The 19,696-nt window shown below is 38.6% G+C and overlaps 1 protein-coding gene across 3 annotated transcripts in view; it reads left to right on the forward strand.

The window, feature by feature from the left end:
• The window catches only part of LOC115759220 (tyrosine-protein phosphatase Lar), a 151,735-nt gene that overhangs the window by 129,417 nt on the left and 2,622 nt on the right, over window positions 1-19,696 (forward strand). Inside the window, exons 10-16 of one of the 3 annotated variants that reach the window (XM_030700113.1) lie at window positions 3,225-3,325; window positions 4,020-4,212; window positions 6,184-6,334; window positions 6,428-6,564; window positions 9,402-9,698; window positions 16,138-16,277; window positions 16,349-19,687. In XM_030700113.1, coding sequence (XP_030555973.1) covers window positions 3,225-3,325; window positions 4,020-4,212; window positions 6,184-6,334; window positions 6,428-6,564; window positions 9,402-9,698; window positions 16,138-16,277; window positions 16,349-19,687 — 4,358 coding nt within the window. Of the gene's footprint in view, window positions 1-3,224; window positions 3,326-4,019; window positions 4,213-6,183; window positions 6,335-6,427; window positions 6,565-9,401; window positions 9,699-15,834; window positions 16,053-16,137; window positions 16,278-16,348; window positions 19,688-19,696 lie in introns of those variants that run through there. The other 2 variants (XM_030700114.1, XM_030700115.1) reach the window with 2 other exon arrangements.

A 19,696-nucleotide genomic window follows, 5' to 3' on the forward strand; every position in this document is an offset into this window, starting at 1 on the left:
TAAATGGGATGATGAGGGCTATCTACTGTCCAAAGGACATCCCGATAGTCCTTCAAATGGCGAAGTTAGTCCCGATTTTTTCAATTTTTGGCCATTTCCTGACTAAACCCCTGTAAAAAATTTTAGTGAAATTTTTTGTCGAATCCTGGAAATCCTTGAATGCCAATCGATAGTATTGCTTCCCACGAGTTCAAAAAAGTATATCGTTCGGATATCCTTCAGGATTTGGCCAGGATATGGCCATAAAAAGAATGTCATTTTTAGAAAAGTGGCCGTATATCGGAAACCACGAGGACGATTTGCATGTCCTTTGGCCAGTTTGTAGTCCTAGTCCATACGGTTTGTTTAACACAGGATCTGTCAGGACCCGCAAGGATTCGGCTGAGATATAGCAATTTTAAAATACAAAATATATGTCCTTATATCTTGGTGATTAAAGGACCTACGTCCTTTTAATTATATATTCTCAATCGGCAAAACAAGGACATTCTGATGGTCAAAGGACATGTTGGAAGTCCTTGAAATGCCCAAAATATAGCCAGTTTTGTAATAGTATCCTTTTTAGAAAAATAGCTATAACTCGACCATATTCCTTCAGATTTTTAAAGGACATGGTGCGTTTGGATCGTGGGGACCAACTGCATCGATCTGCATTTAAATATTTTAGGTTTGTCTAAGAATCATGGATTTCATAAAATTTGTGGCGATGCGCTAGAAAGTAGACTGAAAACAAAATCCTTGATATCTTGAAAACTACAAGGACGATTTTAATATCCTTTGGTCAGTTAATAGCCCTAGTCCATACAAGTTGTTTGACATAACAACCTTCAGGATTCGCAAGGACACGGTCAAGATAAAGCATATGTTCTTTACAGACAAATGTCCTGTTTTCTAGGCTATTTGAAGGACTTTCTTTTATCTCTTTGTAAATTCTAAAGTGGGAGTATAAGGACTCTCGGCTCGACATAGGACATAACAATAGTCCCCAAATTGGCCAAACTATTGCCGATTTTGTGATTAATGTCCTTTTTCTTTAAATAGTTATATTTTCAAAACCACAAGGAAGATTTCGATGTCCTTCGTCAAATTAGTAGCCCTAGTCCATACGAGTTGTTTAACACAAAACTTGTCAAGATCTGCAAGGATACGGCCGAGCTATAGCATATGTTTAATGCAATTAAATGTCCTTTTTTCTTGGCTGTTTAAAGGACTTTCATCAATTTCTTTGTATATTCAGAATTGAGAGGATGAGTACTATCGGCTGGCCAAAGGATATGTCCCTTTTGAAAAAGCAGCCATATCCCAGAAACTACAAGGGCGATTCTGATTTCCTTTGGTCAGATGATAACTCATTAAAGGACTTTTGTCCCTTTTTTTCTACTTTTAACAGAATTAGGACAGTCTATTGACTAAAGAAAATCAATATCCGCTAGGATATGGCCGATATAATGTAATATTTCCGACACATTTTAATAATATGAAATTGAAGGACCATTTTGATGTCTTGTGTATATTTGGCGCTACTGGCCCAAAGGATAACTTTCACACAGCAACTGTCAACATCAGCAAGGACAAATGTCGATTTATCTTGGCAGTTGCTTTTCTAGGTAAATGTCGAATGAGGAGAAGGAGTACTATCAGTTGCCCAAAGGACATCATGAAACTTCTTGAAATGGCCAAGTTATTTCTAAAAGAGCACCGATCTGGATCAGACTAATCACAGCACAGAGAGAGAGAGAGAGAGAGAGAGAGAGAGAGAGAGAGAGAGAGAGAGAGAGAGAGAGAGAGAGAGAGAGAAAAGAGAGAGAGGAATCAGGTTGAAATAACAACATTTTTGATATTACAGAAACTAAAAGGACGATTTAAATGTACTTTAGGTAACTGCTGGTCCATACAATTCGCGTGAAACAGGACTCGTCCCTACGCAGAGGTTTGGCCAATTAGATACAAAATGCTTGCATATTCTGAAGGATTACAACAATCTGTTGGATAAGGATCAGGAATAGTTCCTAAAATGGACAAGATATGAACAATTATGCAAATTGTGGCCTTGTTTTTACCTGGATGAACAATTATTACGCTCAGTCAGTTCTCCTTTTATTAAACTCGAATTACTTTCTGATCTAATCTGGATATCCATATATTGTATAAAGAAACGATTTGCTAGCTCTATCTCCCTAATATACCCCCCTAACATAATGAACATTTCTAGGGTATGGATATTATATGCTTACAGCATATGCCAGGTCTCAAATATGACGACAGGCAGTTGGGGCATTTCGGCTGACTCTGGCTGCATTAGTATTGTTTTTCGCACAACAAAAATCAGTTAAAGTGTGTGTGCGTGTGTGTGTTATATGTTGTGCTGTGCGTGTTTTTGCAGCATTGCGTTGCACATTATAAATGCAAAATTCGCACTATAATGCGCCGGACTCTACGTGGCAGCAGCACAAAACTGTTTACAATGACGAGTCCTGCGGACGGACGTGCATTTAGCAAAAGTTCATTCCCAGCAATTGTGATGGATGATTGTTTGCATTGCAAAACATTTGCGTGGAGCGTTGGTTTCTCGATACGCACGCCCACGGCCTCATTGATTTGATGATGCATGTGCCCATGCTGTCATGTCCTGGTCGAATTTCAGCCTGGGTCTGCATTTGATTTAAAATCCTGACTATTGCTCAAATGCGGAAAATTCATTTAACAAAATTGCATATGCATGACCGATAGCGCGCGAGGTTCCGAGGTTGTCTGCGTTGGGGTCTGGCGTTTACCGAGTCGCATTTAAAGCGCATTTGATTGTGAAGGATCGAAAACTATTATGAGCTCATCATACTTCAACCCTTTTTATAGAGAGTATGTAATGCAAAACACTACATTAGTTTAGCCCAAATGCAATTATTCTGTTTGACTCTCAAACAACTTGTTTCTTAGTTCCGATAGGCTTGTAAATCGGTACGTTTATCAGATAGATAATCGGCCATGACGACTATTAATCAGCCTCTGAACTATGGTATATTTTCACTGGAATTATTATACCCACACTAAACAAAAAAGTTCTTCAGGTTTCCCATAATCTCAGCATGTAGACCCCTGGCTGCTGTTTACTGCTTAAAAATAGCTCACATAATTTCTCGTCCACCTTTCATTTAAATGTGCTAACAATGGTAATAATCCTTATGTCCCACCTCTTACCTCTGTCTCATCTGTCTGTCTCTTTTCAGAAATGGAAAGTGCGCCACGTAATGTGCAAGTGCGGCCGTTGAGCTCCTCAACGATGGTTATTACTTGGGAGCCACCAGAGACGCCCAATGGACAAGTGACCGTAAGTACCTGGCATTGAGTACGCATATTAAACAACAACCCGAACAGGGACACAGACTCGAGCTCCGGCTACAGATGACTGCAGGCCAGGCCAAGGGTCGACACTTTGTCACGACGAAACGAAAGGCCGGGGTCAGGGAAATGGCCCAAATGACGTTAGCCATGTTTGGCATTAAAACGCAGGCGGGCCCAGAGAAGGGGAGCAAAGCGTTTAAATGCAAATGTGCGAATGAAATCAAAGCCACACAACAGTTAGCCAGTTGGGCTCTCAGTTAAGCCACCCAAGCCAGATCCTTCTGCTCCTTCGGGCTGCCTTCTGACTGGCTTTGGATGGCCTGGCTGGGCTGCACGTTGATCGAGTCAAGTGCTAGGCCGCAATGGCTGTGGTCTCCATTGTTGTGTGGCTCGTGCCACGACGTGCTGCAGCTGCAAACAGTTCTCGCCGCAATGCCAAAATTATAAAGTACGCAAATCTGAGACCACAGGTCATATTTCATTCTAGGCTATCAGCCTTACCAATTGCTAGCAGTTTATGGTTAAGCCAAGGATTTTAGGGGCACACAAGGATGCACTTTTAAATGAGCTCGAAATGGAATAGTTTAAGTTAATATTTTTGGGGTAATAAAGAGTCCCATATATTGCCCCATTCGCAATTTTTCTGTGTAACGTTTTTTACTTTCTCTCGTTCTCTACAGGGCTACAAGGTGTACTACACGACCAATTCGAATCAACCGGAGGCCTCGTGGAACTCGCAAATGATTGACAATAGCGAACTGACAACCGTATCGGAACTGACGCCTCATGCCATCTATACGGTGCGTGTGCAGGCATACACCTCAATGGGAGCCGGTCCCATGTCCACCCCGGTGCAGGTGAAGACACAGCAAGGTGAGTGCCAGCTGCCCCCCAATATTGATAGCCAAATCGTATCCAATTAGTGGTGAAATGTGTAATTGAATAACTCGGTTTAAACGGCCCGCATAGAGAACACCAATTATTTAATTAGAATGTCCAAAATGTCCAGTCCAATGCATATTAAGTAGATGTTTGTTAGCCTCTATAAAATCTCTAACAATCTGGCAATTCGCTTTTATCGTCAAATAGAAATAAACGCCAATCTAAGTTAGTCAGCATTATGTGCTCTCTCTCTCTCTCTCTTTCTCTCTCTCTCTCTCTTTCTCTGAGAAAAACCAGGAATAAACGCAAATTACCCTAGCTAATTTTCTAGTCTTCCATGAATTAAAATAGGTATCTAAGACAAAAAAAATTCTCTCCACTTTAAAACGATTTGGCAACTCTGTCATAAACTTGGCCAATTCGTTTAACTAATTCCCCAGTTTATCATGAAGCGAATATTTAGTTTTACCTTAAGACAAACTAGTTCCTTTTGTAAAGTCTTCTAGTCTTCCATGAATAAATATAGGTGTTCTAGGACTCAAAAATCTGTCCCTACCTTATAACGATTTGGCAAGTCTGTCAAAAACTTGCCCAATTCGTTAAACTAATTCCCTAGTTTGTCATGAAGCGAATATTTAGTTGAATATTAAGACAAACTAGTTTCTTTTGTTAACCCCACATCATTTCCGTTCTCTGACAATTCTGCCATTTTATATACTTGGAAGCAAGTGTGTTTTTTTGTAGTTTGCCAAGTTGATTTTGGATCAAATCCATTTATAAAATTTACTTACGTGTGTGTGTGTTTGTGTGTGTGTGGGTGAGTGTGCATGCAGCAAATATTCATTAAATTTGACTGCTGAAGCAATTGCATTTCCCATACATTGATATGCAGCTTTGTGGTTTCGAGGGCTTCGTCTAGCATGGCGGGAATCTCGTTGCATCAAGGGTGCGGCACTGGGGCGTTTGGCACGAGGGGAGACGGGGAGATGGTGGTCATCTAGTTTATGGTGTGACTTTGAATTTGTTGCTTTTGCAGATGCTGCCTAATGCGCTTAGCTGCGTTTGGGCCAACCTCTTTGACCATAAGTCCTTTGTATTGAAAGGGAAAGGATTTCCATTTGCAATTGCAACTGCAAATATATTCAAAATGCATTCATTTATTTTTCAAGTGCAAGCATCAGACAGCTTAAACTAAATATTGCACACATTAAATATCTAATAAGGATATACTGGGATTACTGGAGATTACTTTAATATTATCATGAAAGCAAAGTCTTTAAATCGTATTAAAATATAATGAAATACACATGCAACCCTGAAACAAGTGTTAAGTTTCATGCAATTTCCGACCTTAGACGTGAAGCAAGTATACAAATAAATATCTTTTGTCTATCTTTTAGAGCTGAGAACGGAATAAAAATGAGTTTTTCCCAAACTACAATTGTACCAAAGTTTTAGGGGTTTCGAATGACTTCATTATACCCTATTTTCCCCATTTTAAATGGATACAGTTGATGGTCACATACAAAAATATTACTTTGGCACATTTTAATGTGTCTAAAATGAAGACAGGTCTTCTTTCGTTGTGGCAATAGCAATACGCATGTATTCAAAGGGGGGGAGTAAAAATTTCAATCAATTTTCTAGGCTGAACAACATTTATTTTCAACTGACAACAATTTTGCATAGCTCAGAGTGAAGTGTGTGTGTGTATTTGTGTGTGTGTGTGTGTGTGTGTGTGTGTGTGTGTGTGTGTGTGTGTGTGTGTGTGTGTGTGTGTGTGTGTGTGTGTGCTTCTGAATCATTATATCTGAGTGGGCGCATATAAATAAATGCCACATTGATTTGTTTGTATTTTATTTAATTTCCGTAATTTCCGTTTCATTATTACCAAACCAACCAAAACCGAAAACCAAATATGTGCGTACGTGGATGCCTCGATACGTTTATACATATACCCAGGTGTGCCATCACAACCGAGCAATTTCCGGGCCACCGATATCGGCGAGACCGCAGTCACATTGCAGTGGTCCAAGCCGACGCATTCCAGCGAGAATATTGTACATTATGAGCTCTACTGGAATGACACATATGCCAATCAGGATCATCACAAGTGAGTTGGTGCCCCCTTCCCCTCCCCCTCGCCTTCACCCAACTAATTATATTATAAGACAGTGAGAAATTTAATCATAAAAATCATTTGCAGGCGCATCTCGAACTCTGAGTCCTATACGCTTGATGGTTTGTATCCCGATACCCTGTACTATATCTGGCTGGCAGCACGTTCCCAGCGTGGCGAGGGCGCCACCACGCCGCCCATACCCGTACGCACCAAGCAATATGGTAAGTGCTTTGCCTTTGATTAATCCTAAGTTAGGTACCCCGAAAAGAGAAGAGAACAACACAAAACTAAACTCGACTAAGCAGTAGAAATCGAGTACGAGTTTCTCTAGTTTAAGTACAAACAAAAAAAAACACTCTAAACATAAATTTCGTTTCAACATATATCTATATAATGACATAATTATTATAAACATATATATATATATTTCTATATATATATTTATATGTTCAATAAGTGTAGTTGATTATTCAGTTGAAATACCTTTATATATATTGCTATATATGGGAGTGTGTGTGCATATTTTGTGTGTTATGGCACCCCCAAGGAGACAGGTAAAAATCGAGTGTGTGTGTGCGCGAGTGTGTATGAGTAAGGTGTGTTATGACTTGCACTTTTCTGCCTAAATTAAATATTAATATAATCATTATATATACAAATATTTACTATATTATATATTGTATGAAATGTGATTCTAGTTTCTTGCAAGTTATTTGTACTTAGTTCAGTTTATACACACTATATTATACACTAGACTACTCCTAAATACACCTGCACATACCTTAAATAGTCTAGTTAAGATAATACGTTACATACATACAACAGTTTAGTTAGGTATACTATCCACAATATACAAAACCAAACTAGTTATGAGCCCAATTCTATTCAGCTATGAAATAAAAAAAGACCCATGTTCAAATAATTGTGATTCACCAATAGAAAATAAATAATAAATTAATACAAAATTTATGTCACCAAGACTAAAAAACAACCTATTTTACCTCAAGAGTTCGCATTCTGGTCGTTTCCCTTAGTTGGTAGGCGAGAAAATGCCTTCACGCCTTTTTCTTGACTTGTTCCATATAAACAAGTACATTTTTTTAACTTATATTAAATTGTAGACAGAATATTGCCCAGTTTATAGCATCCGACTTGTGAAATATATAAATATAAAAAAAATATGAAAAAAAAATATATATATATATCCAATATATAAAAATATATACTAAAAAATAAAATCTTATTGTTTCTGCATCCGATTTCGATCTTTTGGTGAAACATAACCCCCAAATATAAACAAAACCTGCTCACGTTAGCCAACACTGTAAACATCACCACATGACAGTTTGCATACAACAGAACAGATATTTCTTTATATACTTATATTTAAGATTATTTCTCTTTAAATGTGAATGATATTTATTAATATTTAAATGATATGCATATGAATGCTATTATGCCAAATGTAACTTTTATTTCAGTTAAACAAATTATGTTTAAATGTATCTGCAACTTGTGTTCAGCCTCAGCATGTCAAATTTTTAATGCAACTGCAACTTGAACTGCACCAATGCACAAAAAGCCACAAACCAGAATTCCTAGACAATACTCTACTGTTGTATTAGCAAATCCCTCTCTTTCTCACTTACTCGACTTCTCTCGTGCCTCTGTGTTTGCGTGTGCATTTAGTAATTGATTTTGAAATACATTTTAATAGAGCAACGCGCAAAGACAAATTGTACAAGGAAAACGCCAGCAGTAGCAGTAGTATCTGGCAATAGTATATAGACACTATATCTAAAATGATATATATATATATTTTCTATCACTTTTGGCTTTCATATTTGCACGTTTTGCATACTTGTATGATTTTGCGCATAATTAAAGTTTAAGTGGTTCCAGTGGTTCCTGGCTTAACAATTGTTCTGTGGCTGCCACAAATTGTGCTCACAGTTTGAGAGAGAGAGAGAGAAACGGGGGAGCTAACGTTTAGCTAAATGAGATATGAGTTTGGCATGCGGATTATTCAGTGGTCTAAATTGACTTATTTCATGCAGTTTGTCATAAGTTATTTGCAATGCTTTTGCAATTGATATAAAATTTAACTTATTACGATTCAATTACGTGTAGTGCACAATATTATTTCCATAAATGTTTTGAGTATAGTTGAAATCATTTCTGGCCTTGAGTTAACACAAATATATATATTTGTATTAAATAATACTATATCAAATTTAGAGTCGAGTTAGTTTTATGTTTTAGCTGCTAATTTCACGTTTCACACGTTTTACGTACAAATAAAAAATGTTAAATATAAAACCCATAGCCACATGGTTTATGCAAATTAAATGTTCATATATCTCCGTATACCATGTGTGTTCGCACTGTGCGTGTGTTAATGTATGTGTGTGTGTGAGCCTTACAATTAGTTTAAGCTAGCTTTAAATATTTGCACTTTTATATATTTTTTTAAATTTAATATTAAATATATATAGCTCGTTAAATGCACGCTTTTAAATATTAAATGTATCCCTGTATTATTAGTTTATATACATAAATTTTTCTCAGTGTGTGTCTCTTGCTCACTCGTTCTCGTAGCTATTTGAAAATTTCAGCTCAAAATCGTTACCAAAAAATATGCACAATTTAATTTAAGCGAGAAGCAGAACTTCTCTAACAAAATAGAGCAAAACGCTAAACGCTAAAAAAAAAGCAATCAACATTATTTGCATAAACCATTGGATCTATAAAATTAATGTCTTAAATCTTATTTGAATTATTATTTAATATACCTAACTTATATGCCTACCTTATATACTTATGCCTATCCATTATGTCATTTATTCAACATGATTTTTGTGCTTTCTTTCGTTACATGTTTTTTGGTTTGAAACTATTTTTGGTTTGGTTTTAACGCTAATCGCTGAACGCTATGAAAAAAAAACAACAAATATCTCTGGCTATAACGCAACCAAATTTTCTATGCTCATCACTCAAAAACAAAAAAAAAACAAAAAAAACAACAACAACAACACGTTACCATCTATTATGTAATTAGTACCAGGTGCACCGCCACGCAATATCACGGCCATTGCCAACAGCTCGACAACTATAGCGCTTAGCTGGCTGCCTCCGCCCGCGGAGCGCTCCAACGGTCGCATCGTATACTATAAGGTACTGTTCGTGGAGGTGGGCCGCGATGACGACGAGGCGTCCACCTTGACCCTGAACATGACCCAAATCGTGCTTGACGAGCTCAAGCGCTGGACCGAGTACAAGATCTGGGTGCTCGCCGGCACCTCGGTGGGCGACGGTCCGCGCTCCCATCCGATCATAACGCGCACCCAAGAGGATGGTATGTATGCCAATGACAATCTTACCTATGCGTAAGTCTTAACTCAAATCGTATTCTCTTCGTTCATTTATCAGTTCTCCTTTTTTTTTGTTAAAACTTATTTTTAATCTCATCTCTTCTATACATATGATTTTTATTACTATTTTAGTTTAGTTTATAACTTTATAACCGTTATCTACCTAACTTATGCCTCATAACTAATCAACGAAAATTTTTATACGATTTTTGAATTTTGATAACGAGCAATCCCAACGCAGGAGCTGCCGGAACGCCGCAATGGAGCGTTTTGTTTTTGGTTTTTATCAACAAAATTTGTGTGTGTGCCTGTGTGTGTGTGTTTACCTAAAGTCATTTTAGATATGCGACTGGCAGTAAATACCATATGCTACATACATATATACCATATATGTTCTTAAAAGCTGCAAACATTCATATATTTTTGAATGCAGCTATATTTTATACATTTGAGTATCCCCCTTTTTTTTTGTAGTGTATTATTTTTATTATACATTCCTGGGTATTTTTTTCTGTTAAAGAGACATATTTCGATTTTCGATTTTTACAGATAGAAAACTTCAAATCGAATCCTTCTGATACGAGCAAACTAAACTATATAAAGAAACTCCTTAATAAAACCTAAATCTGTAAACCTTTAAAAACTCGGATGCTTAAGCTCCTCAGTGAATTTCTAATGAAAATGCTCTATCAAAATATTCAGCTATATCTGTACGCTCTAGGAGATTCGAAACGAATTCTATTTAAAATATTTCTGCAAATTGTTTCATACAAATTCAATTAATATTTTTATTCCAATAAAAATAATAAATAGAAAAATCTCCATTGACATTTTAAAATATTTTAAGGATTCCTTAGATCTTGAACCATTATGGATATTTAATTTAATTTGTATTCTGTTTATATGTCATCGAAATATCATCTCCTACTTCTATCTTTTACCATTTCTTGTCCGAACATTCAATTTTATGTTGAACCCACCTTAAATTGTTTTTGTTTCACAATTATGTATGCTTTTTAATTGTTAAATTTCTATCAAAAAATTATTTAAAAAAATTACAAATTTTTATTGGTACTATAAAATTGCATATTTTTTGGCGCAATTTTTGACTACTTTTTGCACTTGTATCTCTATGAAAAATCAGAAACTAACTTTTTTAGCACAACTCCTATATTGTGTATTATATGCAAGAACGAATTTTTGTTATTTACTTGACTCTCAACTCGTCTTAAAAAACAAATACACGAATTGGATAAATATTATAAATATATATGATAATTTTTGATCGATATAATGCATCAACTTTTTTGTGGTAATTTGTATAGCACCAAGAAAAAAAACAAAAAATAAGAACCTGAGCTCTGTGTTTTTGTAAGCGCACCAGATTTTATACCAAATACTTACTTACACACACATACACACACCTACATATCTTAAACAAATATAAATATAATCTAAACAAATATCAAATTATGATTTTTGTGAATTTAGTTAGTTTGTTTGTTGTTTATTTTCTGCGAACCACCAAAAGAGCCGCATTAAATATTAAATTGATTTATTTACATAATTAAATTTATGCAATTATAAATGTAAACACGCGCTCCCATTACCCCACAAACAAGCCTAAATAGGGCCTAGTTGTATTCAAATATCATATATTATGTTAGCAATACACCCCCTCCCCTCCCCCTCGTACTACCCGAACCCTAACGCCACCATACATAAGCTCTTTTGTTGTGGTGTAACTAAGGCAAATAATGCAAAACGTTTGGCTGCATTTATTTATTTTTTGTTTTTAGTTGCCGCACACCTACATATATAAATATATGTGTATATATATATATATTTACATGTATGCATACATATTTAATAACATTTTGCAGCAGCTCGATGTATATTTTTGGACAACGCTCCCGAGTTTGTTTTTGTTTTTTGATATTTGCACTGAATTTTTTACAAACATTTTGCACTTTGAAGCCCCGAACCCTACACCACCCCCCCGTATGGTTTTTTCTTTATCGCTATGCAAATACGCGACAACATGGGAAAATCCTTAAATTGATTTTCGCATAAAAATTATTTGATTTTTGTATTTAATTTGTATTCTGTTGACACATTTGATTAAGTTTTATTTGCCATCACCTGCATGTTTGCCCAGTTAACACATTTGCATCTGGTTCAGCACTTTTTACTCGATCCATCCCCACTCTCTTGACCCCTCGCCTGTTTTTGTTATTATTGTGGCCGGACCTGAGCCACCTCTTAGTTGATCCCGCCATTTGTTAAGGCAACAATGGACCCATTTTTATTGTTTATGCTTACATTTTTTGCACAACTAATTGTTAATTTTTTTTTTGTTTCTGTGAGTTTGCAGTTCACAGTGAGCCAATTATTTAAACAATATATAGTTAATCAGCATTTGTGAGATAATTAAGCAGAAGTCTGTTCAATATTTTAACAATATAATTCAATTGATCAAATTGACTTTCTGGTTCGTACGCATGTGAAATACTGAAAAGTGCCTTTATTATAGTGGAAAAAAGTCATTTTAAGCCTATTTAAAAAATAGTATTGAAGAAAGAAATATTTAAAATTAAAATCCATAGAAAAGTTTGCAAATCTGAAGAAGTTTCTTTCGATATGTTTTTGTAAAATATGAAAAAAGGCAACTTAAAAATTCAAAAGTTAAATACTTGAGGCTAGAATTATCTTTATAAAATGGGTTCAGTTTAACGAAGTTAGGTATAAAGACAAGATAAAAAGGAAACTTCTCAGCTATTAATTTGGCTCCAACTTTTAAAAGATCTAACTGCCTACTCCAACTTAAAATTTTTTATTTTTCTGAAAGAGCTGGGCATTGTTGCACTTTCCCTCATCATTATTTTCAAATATCTCCATATTTTCTACACCTTATTTCTTTAACATCCGGTTCTCGCACATTCATTAACTGCTTGTTAGCTTTTAAACTGCTTGTTAAAATACCTATTATGCTACATAAAGCACCGATTAATTTTGGTTTTATTTGAAGCTTGTCGACAAAATGAGATAAAGTTGGCACTCACTTAATTTGATTTGTTTAAGCACAGCTAATTAATTATATTTACGTAACGTTAAGCACCTAGTAGTACGTCTCTAGTCGGGCAATCGCAACTAAGTTAAGCATTAAGCACACTACAAAAGCCACTTTGATAATGTACTTAAGTAAGCACTTGAAAAAGCACCTGAAAAACAAAACTGAAAAAGCACCTGGAAGCACCTAGCACACGTATGCCGAAAGAGAAAATATCTACAATAAGCGAAGGGCGTACACAATATGTGCACAATAACAACTTATACGTAAAGCTACTTTTTGATTTCTTTCGTGATAGAAAAATTAATGTATGTATTATGAGCAATGCACCTCAAGCACATTCACGTGTGTAGTCAGCACATTATTCTACACAGCTCTATTCTTTGTCTTTGTCGCCTACTATATTTTAATTGTACTCAATTTAGCACAATGTGTGTGAGTGTTTGTGTGTGTGTGTTTTGTGTGTGTGAGTATGGGTGTGTGTGACAAAGTCACTTCCATTGATACCCCTGCGGCTACAGCATTTCACACTTAAAGGGTCAGCACATAAGTATGCTACAGTATTTTTCCTACCACATATGTAAGTATATATAGCTTCTATTTCTTTAATTTTTATTTCATATACTTTCGTATATGTTTCGTTATGATGATGCGCTTGTTAGCTTCGCTGAGCTTCGCTTTCAATGCGAAATGCAAATAGCACCTGGCCCAAAGCTGGGCACTTGCTTGGTTCTTTTTTATACTCTTCCACCCAGTCACTCCGTAATGCAGGCAGCTTGCCTTTTGTGTGTGCTACAGTAGACACACACGTTCCGTTCAGAATGGCAAAAGTACCAAAAAACAAAAAAAAAAAAAAAAAACAAACAAAAAGCAAATGGAACACAGAAAAACTTGACACCTTCGAGGGTATACTCAACCTACAGTTGCTCACACCAACAGGGGCATTCTTCATACAACAAGCCTTCTAATATGCTTATAAGATATTAATCTGCATTTTTAAAAATTTTCTATTCATGACAAATAAAGCATTCTGCGAATGCCTATATTATTTTAGAAAAATAATAATCTACTTTCCGTTCTACAATTAAAATTGAATTAGAGATCTTTAAGATCTTGATAGACATATATGCCCGTCATTATTAGAGTTATTATTAGAGTTCACAAATACCTACTAATGGACCCAACATGTTTATGCTTACAGGGTATTGAGGGTAAATAAGTACGGGCTATATAAAAAATCAGCTTAAAATTTTAGCTTAGCTTAGGACTTGCACGTAACTTCGTTCTTTCTATTCAGCAGCATACAAAAAGAAAAAAAGAAATATATTTAGAGAACATCTAACGGTAGAATTTTAATTATTTTATATACCATTACTGTGCACGTGTTGTCAGATTGTATGTGCGAGGGTGTGTTAGTTGCTTGTGTGAGTGTGTGTGTGTGTGGGTGTGAATGCACGTGAAATGACAAGACACAGACAAAGCTACTGCAAAGTGCTACAGTTGACGTACCTCTGCCCTCGCCCATACAGCCCCACGTGCTTTGGAGAACACTAATGAAGCATAATTTAACATTTGTGCCGCGGGTTGCATTTGAATAATTTTTATTATGCAGTTGCTCAACCTTTTTAATGAAGTGAATCAAATTTGAACAGCCCATATACATTAAATTAAAACTATATACTGCAAATAGCAAGATTTTTAAGTATTGTAAAAAATCATAATAAATTAATATATATACCAGAATTTATATAACAAATACCAAATAGTAAGTTACTTTTAAGACCTAGGATCACTTTAAGATCTAAGCTCTACAAAATACCACATCATACTTAATATTTATACAACTGCAACACATTTGTAGAGTATCAAAGCGGGTGTGCCAACAAATATGTACATTTTGTATCATATTTAAATATATATTCAGATAATTTGATAACCTATTTTCATCTTAATTTCACCAACTACTGTCTTTTATAATTTCATATGATTTTCACTTCCATGCCAATCCCGTAATATGCACTAAATACTTTTTGAAACTGTATACTGTTAACTAAAAAGCTATATCTTATATCTTTTTTCATATACTACTTTAAAAAAATCACAAACACACACTAAAAAAAAAAAAATACCAAATATATCTTTGCTTGGCCACTCGCACCTTGCACTCTACTTGCTCTGTTTCGTGCACCTTTTTTTGAATGCAACCTCGAAATGGAAAACTGTAACACAAAATTTTTGAAAACTTTTTTGATGTGAATACAAAATATATTGCGAAATTTGGTTTTTGAACGCAACATTTAATGGATGGTGGTTTAATATTAAAAATACAAATAAAAAAACATTTTAAATCTATTTAGAGAAAAAGAGTGAGTATTTTTTAAATGGTTTGACTATAATGTTTAAGAATGCCCCATAGCAACCTATATATATATTTATATCTACAATATCTTGTACAATGTTTACTTTTAATTGTACTGGTCCAGAATATTGTTGACCAATCACTAAAGAATCAAATCTCTTTTTGTTTTTTGACATGTTTTTTCTATTTCACAACAAACAACAACATTTTTGAAAGCCAAAAAGTCTGCGAGGATTTTGTAACTGGGCTCTTGACTTTTTTCCCAAGAGCCCCATATCTATCGATCTTATATATACGTACATCTACATATATATATACATATATATATTTTTTTTTCTTTTATTTCAATCATATGTTCTATCCGATTTTGCACACGAACAGTAAAAACTTTTTTGAATGCTTATATGTTTGGTTTTGCCCAATCGAAAGAGTTGAACAAGTAAAGAGCCTTAACTGGTTCGATCTTGTTTCGATTTACAAGTTTTTGTGTACATTTTTTGAGCTACTCTATAAGTATGTACTATTCTATATACTTAGCAAGGTATCAACTGCACTTCTTATTCAATTTTTGTGCACCTAATACTGAGCAACCACCTATTTAATTCATTATTTATATACTATACCTACCTACCTAACTATAACTATACATATAGCACCTAAGCAGCACTTTCTTTGACAATTTTACAACTTATACATTAAATATTTTGATTTCTAACTGTGATGTGGTGACTTGGTTGACTTGGAGCTAAGTTTGTTCTGGTTTTGTAAATTGCTCCTAGGGTCTAAGGCAACTTTAGCACTTAGCTTTTAATGTCTCTAGTTCCATATATATGTCTTTAAATTAAGCAATTTAGCCATAAGGAACCCCAAAATTCTTTTATACTAGCCTAAGTTAACTCCTAAGTACTCGTTAAGTATTCAAATAAGTTCTATGAAATAACGTTACTTTTGCTGGCTCGAAGCTAATCTCTTGTCTCTTCGTCGTCGTATCTAGTGCCTGGAGATCCGCAGGATGTCAAGGCCACGCCCCTAAACTCGACATCGATACATGTGAGCTGGAAACCGCCACTAGAAAAAGATCGCAATGGCATCATACGTGGCTATCACATTCACGTGCAGGAAATGCGAGATGAGGTGAGTTTAGAAAAGGGAAAAAGGAGGGAAAATAAAATTATTTTTTCTTATTAATTTCTGCTTTCTACCAGGGCAAGGGCTTCCTGAACGAACCCTTCAAGTTCGATGTGGTCGACACGCTGGAGTACAGTGTAACCGGGCTGCAACCAGACACAAAATACTCAATTCAAGTGGCCGCGCTAACGCGCAAAGGTGACGGCGATCGCAGCGCGGCGGTTATTGTAAAAACGCCCGGCGGTGTGCCCGTCCGGCCAACGGTAAGTCTGAAGATTATGGAACGCGAGCCCATTGTTTCCATTGAGCTGGAATGGGAGCGTCCAGCGCAAACGTACGGTGAACTACGTGGCTATCGCTTACGCTGGGGCGTCAAGGATCAGGCATTGAAAGAGGAGATGCTGTCGGGACCGCAAATGACCAAGAAGCGTTTCAACGATCTCGAACGTGGCGTGGAATACGAGTTTCGGGTCGCGGGCAGCAATCACATTGGCATCGGCCAGGAGACGGTCAAGATCTTCCAGACGCCCGAGGGCACACCCGGCGGACCGCCGTCCAACATAACTGTACGGTTTCAGACACCCGATGTGGTCTGTGTCACCTGGGATCCGCCAACGCGAGATCATCGCAATGGACTTATCACACGTTACGATGTGCAGTTCCACAAAAAGATAGATCACGGCCTGGGCTCCGAGCGCAATATGACGCTGCGCAAAGCGGTCTTCACCAACCTGGAGGAGAATACCGAGTACATCTTTCGCGTGCGTGCCTACACGAAACAGGGCGCGGGTCCATTTAGCGAGAAATTAATTATTGAAACGGAGCGCGACATGGGACGTGCCCCAATGTCCGTACAGGCCGTGGCCACCTCCGAGCAGACAGCCGAAATCTGGTGGGAGCCGGTGCCCAGTCGCGGAAAACTGCTTGGCTATAAAATCTTCTACACAATGACGGCTGTGGAGGATCTGGATGATTGGCAAACGAAGACGGTGGGTCTAACTGAATCGGCAGACCTGGTAAACCTGGAGAAGTTTGCCCAATACGCCGTAGCCATTGCAGCGAGATTTAAGAACGGACTGGGACGCCTGAGTGAGAAGGTAACGGTGCGCATCAAGCCCGAGGATGTGCCCCTCAATCTGCGTGCCCATGACGTCAGCACACACTCCATGACGCTCTCCTGGTCCCCGCCCATACGCCTTAATCCGGTGAACTACAAGATCAGCTTTGATGCGATGAAGGTGTTTGTGGACTCGCAGGGTTTCTCCCAGACCCAAACGGTGCAGAAGCGTGAGATTATCCTGAAGCACTTTGTGAAGACGCACACGATCAACGAACTGAGTCCATTTACCACGTACAATGTAAATGTGAGCGCGATACCATCGGATTATTCCTACAGGCCGCCAACGAAGATAACAGTGACCACACAAATGGCAGCACCACAGCCCATGGTCAAGCCAGATTTCTATGGTGTGGTGAATGGCGAGGAAATATTGGTCATATTGCCGCAGGCATCCGAAGAGTATGGCCCCATCTCGCACTACTATCTGGTTGTGGTGCCCGAGGACAAGTCGAATCTACACAAGAATCCCGATCAGTTTCTCACAGATGACCTGCTGCCTGGACGCAATAAGCCAGAGCGTCCCAATGCACCGTACATAGCTGCCAAATTTCCACAGCGCTCCATACCCTTTACCTTCCACCTGGGCTCGGGAGATGACTATCACAACTTTACCAATCGCAAGCTGGAGCGCGAGAAACGCTATCGGATATTTGTTCGCGCCGTGGTGGACACGCCGCAAAAGCATCTGTATACGTCCAGTCCCTTCTCTGAGTTCCTGTCGCTAGATATGCGCGAGGCGCCGCCCGGCGAGCGACCACATCGTCCGGATCCTAACTGGCCCTCCGAGCCGGAGGTTTCGGTTAATCGCAATAAGGATGAGCCGGAGATACTCTGGGTAGTGCTGCCATTAATAGCCGCCTTTGTTGTCTCCACCACGCTTATTGTACTCTATGTGGTTAGGCGTCGCCGCCAGCCCTGCAAGACGCCCGACCAGGCGGCAGTTACGCGTCCACTGATGGCCGCTGATTTGGGCGCCGGTCCGACGCCCAGTGATCCCGTGGACATGCGCCGACTGAACTTCCAAACGCCCGGCATGATCTCACACCCGCCCATACCCATCTCCGAGTTTGCCAATCACATTGAGAGACTCAAGTCCAATGACAATCAGAAGTTCTCGCAGGAGTACGAGAGCATCGAGCCCGGCCAGCAGTTCACCTGGGACAACTCCAACTACGAGCACAACAAGTCCAAGAATCGCTATGCCAATGTCACAGCCTACGATCATTCTCGCGTCCAGCTGCCCGCACAGGAGAACGTCCTCGGTTCAGACTATATCAATGCCAACTATTGTGATGGCTATCGCAAGCATAATGCGTATGTGGCCACCCAGGGGCCGCTGCAGGAGACCTTTGCTGACTTCTGGCGCATGTGCTGGGAGCTGAAGACGGCGACTATTGTTATGATGACCCGTTTGGAGGAGCGCACGCGCATCAAATGCGATCAGTATTGGCCCACGCGCGGCACTGAGACTTACGGTCAGATATTTGTGACCATCACCGAAACCCAGGAGCTGGCCACCTACAGCATACGCACGTTCCAGCTGTGCCGCCAGGGCTTTAACGATCGCCGCGAGATCAAGCAGCTGCAGTTTACGGCCTGGCCGGATCACGGTGTGCCCGATCATCCAGCTCCGTTCCTGCAGTTCCTGCGTCGCTGTCGCGCCTTGACGCCACCCGAGTCTGGACCAGTTGTGGTGCATTGTTCGGCAGGCGTTGGTCGAACCGGCTGCTATATAGTGATTGACTCGATGCTGGAGCGCATGAAGCACGAGAAGATCATTGACATCTACGGCCATGTGACGTGCCTGCGCGCTCAGCGCAACTATATGGTGCAAACGGAGGATCAGTACATCTTCATACACGATGCCATACTGGAGGCCATCATCTGTGGTCTGACCGAGGTCGCTGCACGCAATCTGCATACCCATTTGCAGAAGCTGCTCACCACCGAGCCGGGCGAGAGCATTTCGGGCATGGAGGTGGAATTCAAGAAGCTCTCGAATGTTAAAATGGACTCCTCCAAGTTTGTTACCGCTAATCTGGCCTGCAACAAGCACAAGAATCGCCTGGTGCACATCCTGCCCTATGAGTCGAGTCGCGTCTATTTGACGCCCATTCATGGCATCGAGGGCAGCGACTATGTCAATGCTAGTTTCATTGATGGCTATCGCTATCGTTCGGCCTATATTGCGGCTCAGGGACCTGTGCAGGATACTGCCGAGGACTTTTGGCGCATGCTCTGGGAACACAACTCCACCATAGTTGTTATGTTGACCAAACTCAAGGAAATGGGCAGGGTAAGCTGA

The sequence above is a fragment of the Drosophila novamexicana genome, unplaced genomic scaffold (genome assembly GCF_003285875.2).
Source record: "Drosophila novamexicana strain 15010-1031.04,08,12 unplaced genomic scaffold, DnovRS2.1 tig00000193-arrow-pilon, whole genome shotgun sequence".
Lineage (NCBI taxonomy): Eukaryota > Metazoa > Arthropoda > Insecta > Diptera > Drosophilidae > Drosophila > Drosophila novamexicana.